Below are 17,507 nucleotides of genomic sequence, written 5' to 3' on the forward strand. Positions count from 1 at the left end.
CCATTGATCCAGCCTGTCCAGATCCCTCTGTAAAGGCATCCTACCCTCAAGCTTGTCAACACTCCTGCCCAACTTGGTGTCATCCGCAAACTTACTGAGAGTGCACTTGATCACCTTGTCCAGATCATTGATAAAGATATTAAGCAGAACCAACCCAAATACTGAGCCCTGGGGAACACCACTTCTGACTGGCCACCCAATAAAGGATGGAGCCCTTCTTTTGTTGCTAATTATTTATAGAAACGTTTTTTATTGTCTTTTACAGCATTGGCCAGATTAAGTTCCGGTTGGGCTTTGGCCCTTCTAATTTCTTCCCTGCATAACTTCATGACCTCCTTGTAGTCCTCCTGAGTTGCCTGCCCCTTCTTCCAAAGGTCATAAACTCATTCTGCTAATCCCCCTCCTTACTTCTCCAAGAATCAAAAACTTATCATTTCGTGATCGCTATGCCCAAGGTGGCCTCCAATCATCACGTCACATCAGTATTATGATACTAAATTACTCCAACAGAGATGGTGCACATTTGTATTTGTTTTCTAGTGGATATAGATCCCTTTTAAAATGAAAGAGCCTATAAAGCATAAGCGAATGTGTGTATGTGCAACTTTCCACTTACATTATCTCTTAAAATCGGTGTCAAAAGTAATTTATTTTAGTCTTTTGTTATGATGCAATTTATTTATACTATTGTGATTGACCTGCTATTTCATTACCACTAGGTCAATGACTTAGTGTATTTAAAAGCCAGATTTTTAGTAGCTGTGTATAGAGCTGTCTTTGAATAAAGGACTGTGGTGAGTAACATTGCTTCTGTAAGTTATGCCTAGAGCTGCCTCATTTTAAACTCGCTGCATGACATATTTTGACATCTTGTTCCACAGTTTAAATAGTCATCATATTGTAGCTGTGACAGTCTAGATGCATATGAGAAACAAGGATTGTTAGGGAGAGATAGTGTTTGTATTAGTCTAGCTGGTACAAGTGGAAAATCTAGATAAGTTTTTGGCATGTACTGCTTCAGTAGTTGAAGACATTAGACCTACATTCCTAATAGCATATGCAGCTGAGATTAGGTTTGTGATGGCCAAGATTAAAGTAACTCTTTCTGTATCTTTTCTCTGTATCTCTTTTCTCCATGAAATAGAATGTGGAATAGTTATTCTCCCTTTCTGGCTTTTTCTGTTATATATCATCTGTTAGCCCCTGCTGAGACTATGTTCCCTTGCCCTGCCTTGCTGCTTCTGGCATCTGCTGCTCTTATCCCCCTAGCTAGATTTTTTGCTTGTTTCATTAAACATTCCTCTGCAAAGAATTTGTATGGCTAAGTAGCTGGCTTGTTTTGACTGCTGTTTCTCAAGTTGATGCATTTGATCTCCTTGTTGCCTTTTACTTCCATAAATGAAAGTATTAAGCTAGCTCCTGTTTAAAAGTTTTATTGCAAGCTGGTTGTGCTTGTACAACAGAAACCTAATTGATTGAGTAGCCCACTTTGGCAGGGGTACGTAGTCAGTAAGAAGTAGCAGCACAGAGGATTCACTGGATAACAGTAAATTCAAACATGATTAATGATAACCCCTTGTATATGAATGAAGAGTTGAAAATAGCCTGTTTTATTTGATTGATCGTTACACTCCTCAAGATGTGAGATGTGATCCGGTGAATGGTGGTAGAATCCTCATGGAACATGTAGATCTCAGCTGTGTTTTGGAAAAAGTACAACCTGAAGTCAGGAAAAAAAAAACCAAACAGGAAAGATTATCAATGACTTGAGGGAAAAAATTGAAAGAAATGGTGAATTTTCATATCTTGCTCTCTTCAGGATATCTTTCTGGAAAGTGTGTTTTAAACAAGCTCAAATCAATGTGGAGGCAGTTGAGTGAAACTTAGTGGATGTACATGGTCTTTCCAGTTGCTGAACACCAGAGGCAGAACATGCATGTGGACGTACAGGAACACATATTGCACTGATACTGCTTCTGGTATTGACAAATGCCAACAGAGCTTAGCTACATAGAGCAAGTCTTCAAATACCCCACACAGAGTTACATCTCTGTTGTAGGGTAGAGGGTGTGTTTTGCTAATGTCTTCAGTATTGCATGATAATGTCAGGATCAAGACAAATATAGTAATTACATAGTAGCAGCTGCAGCAAATATTTTGGTTAAACAAATACATCAATGTTCTGCAATGTGAACGTAATTTTTGTTAATTTTTTAATTCTGAAGACCTCTGCAAGAAAATCCAAAAGCAAGTATAAAAGCTTTCTTTGTCGCTGCTTATTACATTTTCTGTTAAAGAAAAACAAAACAAAGACTGTAAAAGAGTGAGTAAAAAATCATGTAGGCAAACATCTGTTCTTTGAGAACACCCCAAAATCTGATGTGACAGCTTCTTTTTACTTTCCTTGTAGTTTTGACCCATCATTTACTCTCTTTGATCACCTATACTAACTTCTTTCCTTTTTTTAAGCGCGAACAGTGAGCTGGGTGACGTATTTTTGTGGGACATAAAGAAGATACAAAATTGGTCCCTAGTGAGGGACAGTCATAGTTTGATACAACGCAGTACAAAAATGATTTTCCGCTTCATAGTCCTGATCAAGATGAGAATATTTCTCAGTACTTGGTGAAGAGATTGTATGTTTTAATATTCTTCAACCGTCTCTCTAACGAAGAGGTTGATTGTCAAACTAAGCTCTATTCAAGTCCTAAGTATTTATTAAGCAGTGTAAAATCAACCAAAGTTAAGCAGTGATTTTCTTTTGCTCTCTTTCTTTTTGAATTTTGCATGTTGACGGAAATAATTTTATAAAAGCTTTTTACAAAGTTGGAGGTATTACAGATAATAAATCAAGGGTGATATGAATATGAAACATGATATTAGTCAGCTGCATTAGATACTTGGCTTCTTAATCTTTCAGGTATGATGGATACACAAAACAACAATAAAATTGGATGAGACAGATGCAAACAGTATGTAACACATTTGTGTGTAACCTTTTGCTTCTGACTTGCAGGAGAACCCAAATCCCCACATAGCATTCCAGAAAGTGCCACGGCCCACGGAGGGCTCCCACTTGCGGGTTCACATCCTCCCTTTCCCCCGGATCAATGAGTGCCGAGTGCAGGAGCTCCTCCAGGAAGGCCTCGCAAGGAGTCAGGGTGCCCCCCCTGCCACCCGTGGGGACAAGAAGTGCGTTGTTCCAGCGGGTCCCCCTGTTGGTATGTTTACGTGTTCTCCAATTTACTTATTTGTCATTCTGTCTTGTGAGTTGAATATATAATTAGCATGGCTGCAATGTGTTGCTCCCAAATTGGTGTTAACACAGTATTTTTAGTAAATAGTGGTAGTAAACTTTAGTACATAGACTTCCCTGTTTGCCTCTGCAATTTTAAAAGTCCTTTTGCATCGACCTGTACTAAGAAGTGAAACATCCAGAGTGTGAGTGGCATAATTACAAATAACAAAAAAGGATTTGATCTGAGTTAGATTGAACTATTAAATTAGATATTGTGTATTCACCTAGGTCTGATGAGTATCACTGTCGGTTACTTGCAGGACTGGCTGAACCAAGCTTTGAACTGTTAGGGTTTCTCCTTTCACACTAGTGGAAGACATTTAAATTACTGGAAAAAGGCAAGGAACAAACAGAACATCTGTCTCAAAATAAGTATACCTATATTTAAGTATAAAGAACAGATGTAGACATTGTAGGCCTGTCAATTTCATTTTAATGCCAGAAAAATTCCATTAGTCATATTCATTAGTGTGAATGATGGCGTAAACAAGTATGTTTAGTAAACTTGCAGGACACACGAAGCTGGCAGAGCTCGCAAAACTTTGTAAGGGTGGGATTAGATTTCAAATCAATCTTCAAAAATTAGAGATCTGGGCTCTGTTGAATTGTTCTCTGCTGTTTTTCTTCAAATAAGGTATTGCACTTGCATAGGCGTGATCAGCTGACTAGGCAACAGCTCTTCAGAAATTAATTTGGGGATTATAATGATCTTAGGGCTAACATGACCCAACTATATCAAGCTATTGCAAAAAAGACAAACATTTTAGTAGGATGTATAAACAGGAGTACAGTCAGTGAACTCCATGGAGAAATCCTTTTGTTGTACCCAGTAGGACCTCAGCTGGACTGTTTGTATCCATTTTTGGACACTGGAAGACTGTCTCTGTTTTTGGTTCTTTTGGAGGGAGTCCAGAAGAAAGCAACAAGAATGACCAGTGGTCTGGAGAATGTGACCTACAAGGAAAGATGGAGAGTTGTTTAGACTGAAAAATAGAAGACTAAGGGAACACATAATAGCAGTCTTCAATTACATACGAGGCTGTTAAAAAAAGAAAGGGAATAATCTGGAGTGATAAGAAATAATGGGTTTAATTGCAGCACAAAACTAGAGTTATTTGTCAGGAAAAACTTGGTAAAATGAGGATTGTAAGGCAGTTGAATGGGTTTCTTGTGAAGCCATGGAGTCTGTTATCACAGAACTTTGGGAACATATTAGACAAACATGAGAAATAACATAAATACAGTTGGTCCTGCCTAGGGACAGCAGGATGAACTAGATGGCCTCTTGAGGCCCCTTCCAGGCCTGTTTCTCTTTGGGTTTATGTAAGAAGATAAACTCTATTCACCTGCCCTTGCTGTTGACTATGTTGTCGAATCTGTCACTTACAGAAGATTTAAAGAGTATGTGCTTGTTTTCTCTTGTCTTTCTTTAAAAGGCTAGATGCAAGAGAAGGTTTTCTTTCTTAATAAGTTAATTTTTATGTCAAAGTTGGTTGTGGGTTTTTTCCAAGGAACAGATTTCACACTTTTACTCCCTATGTGTCAAAATCCTTGGATATTAGGAGCATTTGTATTCTATTTACTTGACAATAAAGAGAAAAAGAGACTGTTAGTTCTTCCATTCTGAATTTTCTTGAAAATTCAGAGTGAAAACACCGCATTAAGAAAATAATCTTTAGATCTCAGCAAATTGGCATCTAGATAAGAGAACGGGTTTGTCTGGTTTGGGAATTGGCATGGCCAATGAATTTTTTGGGGAATAATGTTATCTGCTGCTACAAAATATGCAAGGCTACATAGTTCACTGCAGAACACATACAGAAACTTGCTTTTTTTTGTTATTAATTTGTACTTATTAATACATTTCATTAGTATGTTAGAATCTCTTTCTGCCTGTATGAGACATAGAGCAAACAGTAAAGAGAATCAACTGCTCTAGTTAAAATTCAGAGCACTCTCTTCTTCAGATAGTATAGGAAAACCAAAGGTTTAGGATCTTACGTTCCCATCTGTATACACCTACTAATGGTATTTGCTTAACAGAACAAAATGGAGAGCATGTTAAATTTTTCTTTTTCTTTTGTAAGGAACTTTCTGATATTCTTTGTGGCTCTTGCAGAAGACATTTCACAGATGTATATTCTTCTTTTTCTTTGTTAGTTTCCATAATGGAAAAAGGAAGCACAGTTTTCAACAGTGCACAAAGGCTGGAAGTTGTTAGAAACTGCATCTCGTTCATTTTTGAAAACAAATTTTTGGAGACTGAAAAGGTAATAAAATTAATTTTTAACTTTCCCAAATAAGACTCTGTTCTGCTAATGAGCAAAGTACATTTTGAAGGCTTGTTTCAAATACTAATGATTATTTTAACCATTTAAATGAAGAAAGTAAGCAATAAAACTAATCACCTAAATGCAATACTGTGTGTAATATGAAGCTAATGGATTTGAAAACCGGTTTGTAATACTGCATGGGTGTGTTGATGCCCTTTTTGCTAACTTAGATTGCCATTATAAATAGTATTGTCTGCATAGTTTTTTTAGAAAGGGTTATATATTGGTCTAGCAGTTTTGAATTTTTCAGTACAGTAAATCAGCTCTTTTGAAATTTTCAGTACAGTAAATTTTCCTGGTTTTAAAAATCAGTAATTTGATAGAACTCAGAGATGAATGTAAATATTTGGCATGTCTGTCTTCACTAAAATGTACTAGTGAGTTGTCGTCCTTGACATTCATTTTTTCAAATGAAGAAGTTGCCAGGTTTTGTAGATTCTATCCATAGAGTTTTCAATTATTAATTCTGGAACAATCACTCAAACTTACTCTCAAATCTAATTCTACATATAAAAATGACCGTCAAATTATTTTAAGAATTTTTTTGATTTCTCAGAGAAGTATCACCTGTATATCTCTGAGGCTGTGCAGCCCACGGTAGAAAATGAGAATTTCTTGATTTACAAGTTATTTTATGGAAATGCATATGAGAAAAATCCTAATAAAATGTGTAGCTCTTTTTAAAGAGTTTTGATGCATGTGTAACATGCAGGTTAAAAACAGATAGTTTTTCACCTCTTTCAGCTTACAGGCATTTGGAAAATTTCAGTAGTTTTTTGTCCCCCTGCATGGTAAATTTTTCCTTGGACAATAGGCTGCCTTTTCTTATTTATCTTTTACCACCCATTAAATCTAGTCTGAAGGGCCACAGTTGATAATCACTGATGTAGCACTTGCTGCATCTTTAAAACATAGGCATAAATATTATATTGGCACTGTTTTAGGGTAAACTGCATAACAGTCTTGTGGCCTCATTGCTATGAGAGGTATGCCACTTCTAAAGCCATTTGTCATTCACTGCTTATCAAAAAACATTCTGGTTGGCCTTGATAAGCTAACTCGAGACCTGGCCTAGCTGGTACAGAATAGAGCACTTGCTTTCATGCACAATAATCCATTTCTGATTTCACATCCATTCAATGCCTGTCTGTATTCGATCATTTCTATTTACAGATGTAGGTGAGAAAGGCTGTTTAATGCATTTGAAAAAAAAATAAATGGGAAAAATGTAATACTCTATGACTCAAGCTGAACCAACCCTCATGTAAAAGTTTGGTATTCAAGCTAATGAGTCATTTCCAAAATTATTCTTTGCTATACTGCCACTTGCAGTTTCTTAATAACAAATGAATGATATTCAGTATGAATAGTACCATTTAATTTCATTTTCATAAAGTTAGATTTTCTTGTCTCCAGACCCTGCCTGCAGCTCTGAGAGCCCTAAAAGGAAAGGCAGCTCGGCACTGCCTGACACAGGAATTGGGCCTGCACGTTAAACAAAATCGAGCAATCCTGGACCATCAGCAGTTTGACTACATTGTGCGAATGATGAACTGTGCTTTGCAGGTACAGTATGTGAAGGTTTTGTTCTGTGGTTGTCTTCGTTTTGTTATTATGATAAGCAAAAAATTGTTTAGAGTGATGCGGAGAAGCAAAGTAATTAAATTATACGACCATGTACTACAGTGTTGTAGCAGATACTACTTGACAGTGGATTTAAGATCTTTTGTTGTTGAAAGGGTAAAGGCCAAAACGCTCAGGTCTATACAGATCTGCCTGATATGAAAAACAGAATGAAAACTGTTCCCATTATTAATAAATTAGATATAATTTAGTTCTGGTAAGTATTGAAATGATCTATCTCAATGGCTTTCAGTACTTTTTTTAATGAGTGGGTATTAGCTTTGCCTGATAATTTTCAACTCTGAGCTCCTAAAATGCATATTACCTACTGCTCAGTTAAAAAAAACACATTTGTCCTCTTTATCATCACAAGTGCAAACATACTTCAAGAAGAAAGCGTACTTTCTGCTTCCGTGGTTTATGGTGGTAGTTCTGCCTGTCACCGTGACATCTTAGTTGGTCAGAGACTCACTGAAAGTGTTTGCAGTTCATCTACTAAGTTATTCTACTGTTAAGTTAAATAATTTTGTGCTGAATAAACATTAACATATGGTGGCAGCTATGAGAGTAAAATATGTGGATGACTTCTTTTGACTTTCACTTGAATGATTGTTCTGTTTTAGATTTACTTGTTGGCAATTCATTGGCAGAAATATTTCATAGACATCAGTGTTTTTTGTCTGCTATCTGAGAACGTAGTAGTATGTTTTTTAATTTGCAATGTGATTACATTTGTTTATAATTTGCCTTTTGTGGCCTCTAAGTTATTCTATCAAATTAGGGATTTGATTGAGACATTGGTGTTTTTACTCCATTCTCCTTTAACCTAAAGCCCATTGAAATTATTTTGCAGCGGTTTGACCCATATTTTTTAAAAAGTGAGTGCTAAATACAGTTCTAACTTAAGTAGAGAAATAAATTAACATTGACCGAGCAAATGCTACCTCAGGTCACCATCAAATGTAAGTTTTGTTGTCTGGTATAGTTTTTCTTTGTTCACAGTAGATATTTTTCTACTGTTTGGAACAAAATTCAACTTTGCCTAAGCAGTGGTCTTTGGAGTAAAATTACCTACAGCTAGCAGACGAAAACTGAAGTCAACTGGCTAAAATTGCATAGCATGTACCAGAGTGTGCTTTTTTGGCACAGGCATTGGCCTTTTCCAAGATCTAAGTTTAGCCTCAGAGTTGGAAGAAAAATTGAAGTTATCTGTGAAACTCTGCCCAAATTGTGACCAATGGAATACTGCACCTGCTGTGTATTCCAGAGTTAGAAATTTTCTTTCAAACCAGAAAATGGAATTGTCTAGATGTGCCACAGATTTTGCTTCTACTTTTTTGATTGTTCCTGGGATAAAAAAATCGAGATTTTTTAGACAATAGGAATGAAATACAAATCCCCTTTATTTGCTGTACCTTAGTACAAAACAGATGGCAGAAGAAAAGGGGGAGTTGAGGAAATTTCCTTTGCTGAGAAAAGAAATACTGACATCACCTTTTAAAAAGCAATAAAATCCCATCTTTCTCCGGGATAAAAATGTTATTTTTCTTCCCAGTGATTTAAAGAGACAAGAAGGACCTTTATAGAAATTAATGTGTCTGAAGTCTTATTGAAGTTAAAATAGAATGTTTTTATTTCTCAATAAAGTGAGCAAATATAACTCAATTCATACAGAGGAAACAGATCAAGTAATGAGGCACAGTTTTTAATGCTCTTTTTTCCCCCCAATAGTATTTTCATATCTTTGAAAACATGAAATGGAAATTTCCATTTCTCAGGAGTAAGCTTGGCCAATATGAAAACATCTGAACTCCAGACACTGGGCAGCTAGTTAGAAGCAAGTGTTTAGTACGTCCACTTTTATGACATATGAAATTATTTATTAAGATAAAAGCGTGATTTATAATTTTCTATGCACTTTGTTCAACTGTATTATTTGGAACAATGTGTGAATTGGAGCTTTCCTGTATCAGCTCAAGAAAAAAAACATTATCAAGAACGTACTCAAGTTTGCCCTTGCTGCAGTGGGACTTGGCAAGTCAGCATTTTGCTGTAGAGACATGAATTCTGTTAGCTGCGTGTCATAAGACTAAGTAATTTAAACAGTGTCTGTTAAAAACATACAAAAATATAATTTAAGAAATGTGGTCTTAACTGTAGATGTATTCAGGCTTTAGGGAAATACCACATTAATTATGATGGAATTTTGGGGGGTGAGTTAGATTGCAGTATTGCTTTAAGGCCTCACCGAACTCTTGGAGCTGTAGAAACTATCTTAGTCATAGCACCAAACATCTTGTCACAGATTTTTCTGTTAAGGTTATTGCACGTTCCCATTGGCTTCTGTAAGATACAAACACAAATGTTGCTGTGGCCAGGAGGCACCTAGCAGCTGATACAAAAGCTGAGAAGGGCCACAGGCCCTGGGCATAGTCAGTAGGTTGGGCAGAGCCCTGGCCCTCTGCTTTTCACGCTGGGTTGAGCTGGGATGTGTGTAACTGCAAGCCCCAGCCTGATGGTTTTGTCTGGGAAATACCGGTCTCTGATGGCTCACTTGCTCATGCAGATAGAAAATCTGATGCTCCCCAGCCACCAAACCTCTGCTGCTGATAATGTGAATTGTTGCAAACCACGTGTATTTCAAGAGGTACAGGTTGGCCGTTTCTGAAAGTGTCTTTTGAACAAGAAACTCTGTTATTGGCATGTACTGAATTCTTTGTCTTACTGGGAACAGTGCCACATATTACAAATCCAAGAAGATTGCGTCCTGCAAGTTTATTGCAGATCCCTCCGTTACTATTCAAGATTTTCCTGGTTGTTTATTGTCAGGTTTTTTCTTCTAATAGAACGTATTCTCTTGTTTTACTGGAGTCCATAAAAATAAAGGTCAGATGCTATTTCAGAGCTCCTGTATACTCGTTTTGTGGATAAAGAGCGGTACGTTAACAAAATGCTAGTAATAATCCCGCCATGTATCTTGTTGCTGGTCTCATTATATCTGGTGTGACGTGCCTGCTACCACACAGTGCTTGAAGATAGATTAAGGAAGAGGAACAAAATATTCATACCATTGCTTCAAGTTAAGAGCTGTTTTATTTCTATGAAAAATTACGTAGGCTGTTTGCCCCAGTATCTGATCTCTATCCTTTTTGCAATTAGGAGGAAAAGAGGGTGGTATTTTCTGATTTCTCTAGAGTTGGCAAAATTTGGACTTGCCAGATCTCTGGTGTCTGTCAGCTTGAATCTCTCAGTCCAACAACGGCATTCTTTTGAACTATTCTTCTTTAGAATATTTAGAGTTTGAAGGTACTGGACAAATTTTTAATAGGCCTATGAGCTATGGAATAGTACAATAGAATTTCATATTAATCTGCCTTATTTAGCAGGTAGGCAGCTGCATGTGTTAGACTTTAGGTGGCTTTACAAATACAGTTAAGGTAAGGCATGATTCAGTAAGTCAACACTGAAGTGTTAAAAACATGTTTTACTGTGTCTTTTGGTGTCTGGGAAGTATTGACAATCTACTGCTGCTGAAATGAAAATGAAGGAAGTATTTCTGTTCGTTCTTAGTAGTAGGAAGATAAAAATGACACGGAAATTGTATTGCTCATTGATTAAAGCAGATGTCTTCTGATGAGGGCAATTAAATTCCCTGTTACTTGCGTCTGTCTCTTATAAGAGTTGTCATTGGCCACTTGCTGAAAACTTTATTGTCATCCCCTAAGTACGAATTTTTCCCCTGGCAAATCATATACTCTGATAAGCATTTATATCAGACTGTGTTACAGCAGTGATTAATATCTGTGGTAGCAAAGCTGAAGCATTATATTCTGTTCCATATGTTATATAATTAAATTACTGTTAAAACCCATCTGCAGTGTTGTGAAAGCTTAATATATCGATTGACAATTAATTCATACAGATAGCACTATAGTGAGAAAATTGTGAAATTATTTCTGTAGAAACTATTGCTGTGGTGTTTGCTGCCTGCTGCTGTGGTTACCTCAGAATAATTTGCAATTACACATAAATTCTTATTTTAAAAGGGTTTTTTTCTCTTTAATTTTCTGTAATGAATGCTTTTCTCTGACATTTCAGAAAAGACTACTTAACCTTTTGCAACTAAAAAGTCTATTTTTTAGCAGAGAAACACTTCTATGTAATTATGTTTCCAGCAACACATTGTATTTTTAATACTTGTTAAGAAATACAAGCACAAACTATCTCGAGGCTCAATTTGCATACTGCTCCATTAATTTATTACAAGCAACATGACTTACCCAGATTCTCAGTTGTCTTTGACTTTCCTCTGGGAGCAGCAAGTGAACTCTGTATTTTGAAACTTAGTAGCACTTAGTTTGATAAAACTTCAGTAGAGGCAAAAAGAAGCCTGAAGATGGTAACTTCTTGCATTGTGTAGGTGGAGAGTACTTGATAATCAGAAACAATTTTTATATTAAAAAGCCATTCAAAATTTTCATAAAATACTTAACAGTAACAGTAAGGCTTCCTAAAACAATTTTTTTTCCGGGGAAAAGTTCTCTTCAGATAGTGCAGGACTGTGAACTAGTTTCCTTTGGTAGTTGGAACAGATAAAACTTTTTGTTTAAAAAGAAAAACTCCAAAACTACAATACTGTAATAGAATATTTCCTCTGTAAGATGTTGGTCAGTAATATTACCTAACTGCACATTAATGTTTTTCTTTGGCAAATGTGGGTCAAGTTGGAGAAGGTATGTGCCCCAGGCATCTGGAGTACTTAATCTAAATGTGGTTAGGGTGGGAATAAGGTGCATAAAACTGTTAAATACTTTCAAAATTCTGGTCTTTAGGTGTAGCAAAGGGGTGGGGTCTTCTAATGATGTGATTTTATCTGACAACCTACAAAGTCAACAGTGCTGGTTTAGGCCTTGTTTTGCTCCAGTGTCACATCTGTGTGAATACACGTGTTCTACCAGTGTAACTGAGAGAATGTCTTTAATAGTTGATGAATTATTCATCATTTTAGTGCTTTAGATAATTTCCAATAGATCACTAGGGTGTTCCATAGTGGCCATAAACAGATGTCTATCTTTCAAATAGAGTATACTGAGTATTCCAAAAGTATTCTTGTAGTATACAGAATGAAAAACAATTGTAGGAAGTCTTCGTAGCAACCAGGGCAAAATTAAAAATTTAACCTGTATTAGGTTACCACAAAGGTACATCTGGGCCAGCATTTGTTCTCCAACAATGGCCAAAAGCAGATGAAAGACGGTATTGATTAATTTGGCCTCTAGAATTTAACTTGTGACTCTTCTGGATTGCTTTGGTGTAACAAGGGCCTCTTTCTAGCACTTACTATACCCTCTGTTGTGAAAGAAACTTTAATATACAAAATTAAAAACAATGGCATTCTATAAATAATATTAAATTTAATTTTCTTATGCAAATAACTTTTGTATTATATTTACCATCAGAGAAAGTTTAAAAATTGTCAGTCAGTTATCAGAATCCAGAGGTTTGTGAATACTGTCCAATAGCAAGAAAGGTTTTATTACTCCTGAGAGAAAATCAGCCGTGTGTGTGTCATATGATTGAAATTCTTGGCAATATAAAGGTTAAATGAACTAGCATTTCTCATATTTTATGTTGAAAAATACGTTGCCAAATGTCTTTATTTTAGAGGGTTATAGTAGGTTTCTCTCCTTTCACATTTTTATTTCATGGCCTGTCTTTTGTTACTCAGTTTGACTTGCATTCCTGAAAGCAGAGACTCTAAGAAGTAATATTTGAACAACAGCAGTACTTGAAAATGTTTTAAGGTATTTTAAAACATAGAAAATGTATCATGAAGAGAAATCATGGGAGTTTAACAGGGCCAAACTTAATTCTATTATTCATCAGTTATTAACAATTTGGTCTTTTTCATCCTGTTAGATGTAGTCATGGTATTAGTTAAGTCAAAGAAAGGAGATTCCAGTTTAAGGCTTGGACTTGAAACTTCCAGATTTAATTCCATATTTTACTGCAGATTTTTTTTGTTTTGGTCACAATGACACATCATATTGTTTCTGTGATCCATGTTTATTACCCCAAAAGTAGAAATAATGGATTTTCCATCCTGCTGACTTTTCAGGGGTCCACCTATAATTTCTGGACTTAATAAAAGAAGCTGATATGTCTGAATTTTCTGATGATGTCGTTTTCCCAAGAAATAGTAAGATACTAGAATATAGAATCATAGAGTAGCTTGGGTTGAAAAGGACCTTTAAAGTTGATCTAGTCCAACCCCCCTGTGATGAGCAGGGACATCTTCAACTAGAGCGAGTTGCTCAGAGCCCCATCCAACCTGAACTTGGATGGGAAACATTCCAGCTCTCTGGGCAACCCATTCTAGTGTTTCACTGCCCTAATTGTAAAGAATTTCTTCCTTATGTCTAGTCTAAATCTTCTCTCTTTTTGTTTAAAACCATTACCCGTTGTCCTATTGCAACAGGCCCTGCTAAAAGGTTTGTCCCCATTTTTCTCATAATCCCCCTTTAAGTACTGAAAGGCTGCAATGAGGTCTCTCTGGGGCCTTCTCTTCTCCAGGCTGAACAGCCTCAACTCTCTCAACGTGTCCTCATAGGTGTTCTACTCCTGTGAACATTTTCGTGGCTCTCTTCTGGACCCTGTCCAACAGATCCCTGTCCTTGTGCTACGGACTCCAAAGCTGGATGCAGTACCCAGGTGGAGCTTCATCAGAGCGCAGTAGAGGGGAAGAATCACCTCCCTTGACCTGCTGGCCACGCTTCTTTTGATGCTGTCTGGGATACAGTTGGCCTTCTGGGATGTGAGCGCGTGTTGTCGGTTCATGTCCAGCATCTCATCCATGGGTACCCACAAGTCCTTCTTCTCAGGGCTGCTCTCAATCCCTTCATCTCTCAGCCTAAGTATTGATACCAGGGGTTGCCCCGACCCATGTGCAGGACCTTGTACTTGGCCTTGTTGAACCTCAAGAGGTTTACATGGGACCACTTCTCAAGCTTGTCCAAGCCCCTCTGGATGGCACCCCATCCATCAGGCATGTTGACCACACCACTCATCTTGGTGTCATCTGCAAATTTGCTGAGGGTGCACTCGATCCCACTGTCTATGTCATTGATGAAGGTATTAAACAGTACTGGTTGCGATATGGACCCCTGAGGGGCAGCACTTGTCACTGTCTTGTCTCCATCTGGACATTGAGCCATTGACCACTACCCTCTGGGTGCAACCATTCAACTGATTCCTCATCCACCAGTCAGTCCACCCATCAAATCTGTATCTCTCCATTTTAGAGAAAAGGATGTTGTGGGGAACTGTGTCAAAGGCCTTAGAGAAATCCAGATAGACAACATCTGTAGCTCTTCCCTTGTCCACTGATGTGGACATCATTGCACATGACTGAATCGCTAGTGCTCACATAATTTCTCTAGGAAAGAAATTAAAGTACTGTAAAAGATTGTATTGTTGATCTATTTTTACTTTTCCTTTCTTTGCTCTGAGGAAGATACTGTAATACTCATCCCATCTCATTGGATGGCTGCACAGTCCAAGAAAAATCCATTCACAAGCATCTTTTTACAAAATCCAGAAAATACAGTCTCTTTCTTTGCGGGATTGCCCATGTATGTATGAAACCAACACTGCAGATTTTTAGCTTTATTACTGTTGGATACCGCTCTGCAGGTATCAAGGGAGGTGACCACCTTGACATAGCAGTAGCCATTCTTCTCTGGGCCAAGACTCTCCCTGTGGAGGTGGCAGTGTCCAATTCATTCCTTTTTGTATCACTTAGGGAGATTTGTTTGTGCCGTGGTCTTCACAGAGGTGTCTGGTTGGTTCTGCATGTGTGTCCAGGCACCAAAGTGGTTGTGTCAAGCTGCGTTAAACTGCCTCTGTGGTTTTAGTGAGGACTTTGATGACTAGGCAGCAGAAAACCATGGCTGCATTTCACGCTGGCGCTGTGCCAGCAGAGGTGTTCAGGAATGAGCTTGTATGGGGCTGGGCGCTTCCTAAGTTGCTGTTTCCCTGCAGATTTCCGAGATCCTACTTTGGTAATCTGAAAGTGTTTGTGACTTCTGCTTGGACCCACACTCCGTAACTGTTGTGCAAGACTGTTACTTGAAGAAAGAAAAAGAGAAGGATTAGCAGTAATGAGAGTCCCACAATGTGCTGTCCATACCTATGTCTGCCTTCAGCCTCCTCCTCCCTCAGCTTCTCACCAGAATGTGTTGTATTCACACACTTCCTCCTCCCCTCTGTGTATACATGTATGCAGGTGCATACATGAGGCACAAGGGTGATACAGATATATATCTGCTGTACAGATAAATATATATATGTGTATATGCATAAATATAAACTCAATAGTAATGTAGATGTTAAAATAATCCCCAAGTCCCACTATAGTTGGAGCAGCATGTCCAGAGTGTGAATGAATGTGCATCTCGAATATATGTCTTGAGGGCTCCGGTTGCAGGGAATCCCCTGGTTTGCCCCAGGGCTCTTGCTGCTAACATGAAAAGGGATCAAAAATACCAGAATAAAAATGTGATAGTGCCCTTCTTTCTGTTGGTATAACTTGTTTTCCAGACTGCAGGGTGTGGAGATATTGATTATGCCTTCGTTATGTTTCTGTGCAGTTATTAGAGCAAGATTCAGCCTTGTTAAAGGGTTTCTGCTTAATATTTTATTACAAATATCAGATGATAGCGGGGTATTGGTTTTAATACAAGAATAAGCAGAAATACGTGTGAGCAGCTGTGACCAGCCCAGGGTGCCCCACAGCCCCTGCTGCCCACAGCCTCCGTCTTGCCCTCACAGGGGTACTGCACAATCAACAGCAAGGCCCTGAAGCAATGAAGCAGCAACAAAAATAGATATGTTAAGAGCTGCGATGATCTTTAAGAGTTTTGTTTGTTTGCTGGAACAGTCTTTACTCTTAATAGGCATCTCCTGTCACTGGCCTCTGTTCTGTCCTCCTATATTTGCTGCGAATGCAGGGCATGTTCGCGTGTGTTTGCTCATACATAGGTATCTTCTTGAAACCATGTAGCTTCTTGGAGCATTGACGTGGTAGGCTCTGACTGCTCTTAAGTGTTCATTACTGTTAAGTGTGGCCTTGTGGTTGCCAAGTCTTCCTAATAACTCTGTGTTCTAAATATTTTTGGTTGCCTTGATGAAAAGCAGACATGTGCTTGTACGCTACTCACTGCTGTAAATAAAGCAAGTCTGGTTTAGGAATTGTGTTACACTGCTGTGTAGTTGCTCTCTAGCCTGCCTGTGAAAGAGGTGGACCGATGAAAGGTAGTAAAAATGAAAAAAAAAGGTCTTGGAAAAAATAGGTATTTTGCTAATAGAATAAGTTACATGAAATCAGTGACTTCTGTTTTGCAAGTTTTATATTTAATAAAAATGTGGAAGGAACACATGGATTTTCGTCTGTTTTAAATTTTATGGATGTCTATAATGTCTGTTTCAGTACAGGTACATAATTCCATGTAGATTTGTGTATAACACTTTTAGGTATGTGTAGATGTGCTTAATCTGTTTTGAGTGTCTTTTTATGAATACAAGTAACAAAATATTATACAATATTGATGTACTCTACCCATTCAGTGAACATACCTCTGTGGCCGCCCATATGCACATGTGTATTTAGCTTAAGTTCAGTCTTTTATTACTAAAATGAAGGGCAAGAGTTTGCTTGATTCATGTAGTCTCACTCTGGTCCTGCACCACTGTGCTTCACCCTTCAAATAACTGTTAAACCGAGGTGTAGTAGAGGAGCTGAAGTGGAATGCTTCTCTGCTCTGTGAGCGAGGTGTGTGCTCCATTGGTCGTCGATGGTACTTAACTTAGTGGAAAAACATGCCATATAGAAGACTACTTTGTTGCTTCTGTAAGGAATTTTATAAAGTTGTCTATTCATTTTGCTGGAATTTGCATAAATCATGCCAATATAAGATCGTCATCTTTTATTTATTTCTCACATACAGCAATTGCTAAAACAGAAAGAACATTGAAATATATTAAAAGTCTTCTAATCATTTGGTTGCTATAATGTTTGTATAACTTTTGGTTTAAACAATTGAAATCTTGGCAGCTTATATTAAAAAATTGAAGTGTGATGTTGAGATAAATACCATAAAGCTCAGGCTGGTTCTGGGTTTTGTCAATATTTTGTGTAAACTTTGACAAATGCATTACTACAACAAAGATAAAATAGTGAATGTATATGGCATTTT

General features: G+C 37.6%; 1 protein-coding gene across 1 annotated transcript in view; it reads left to right on the forward strand.

The window, feature by feature from the left end:
* Nucleotides 1-17,507, forward strand: part of SBF2 (SET binding factor 2) — a 217,886-nt gene that overhangs the window by 114,053 nt on the left and 86,326 nt on the right. Inside the window, exons 13-15 of the mRNA XM_009890946.1 lie at nucleotides 3,017-3,221; nucleotides 5,459-5,568; nucleotides 7,048-7,197. Of these exons, the coding sequence (XP_009889248.1) occupies nucleotides 3,017-3,221; nucleotides 5,459-5,568; nucleotides 7,048-7,197 (465 nt within the window). The remainder of the gene's footprint in view (nucleotides 1-3,016; nucleotides 3,222-5,458; nucleotides 5,569-7,047; nucleotides 7,198-17,507) is intronic.

The sequence above is a fragment of the Charadrius vociferus genome, unplaced genomic scaffold (assembly GCF_000708025.1).
Source record: "Charadrius vociferus isolate BGI_N301 unplaced genomic scaffold, ASM70802v2 scaffold248, whole genome shotgun sequence".
Taxonomy (NCBI): domain Eukaryota; kingdom Metazoa; phylum Chordata; class Aves; order Charadriiformes; family Charadriidae; genus Charadrius; species Charadrius vociferus.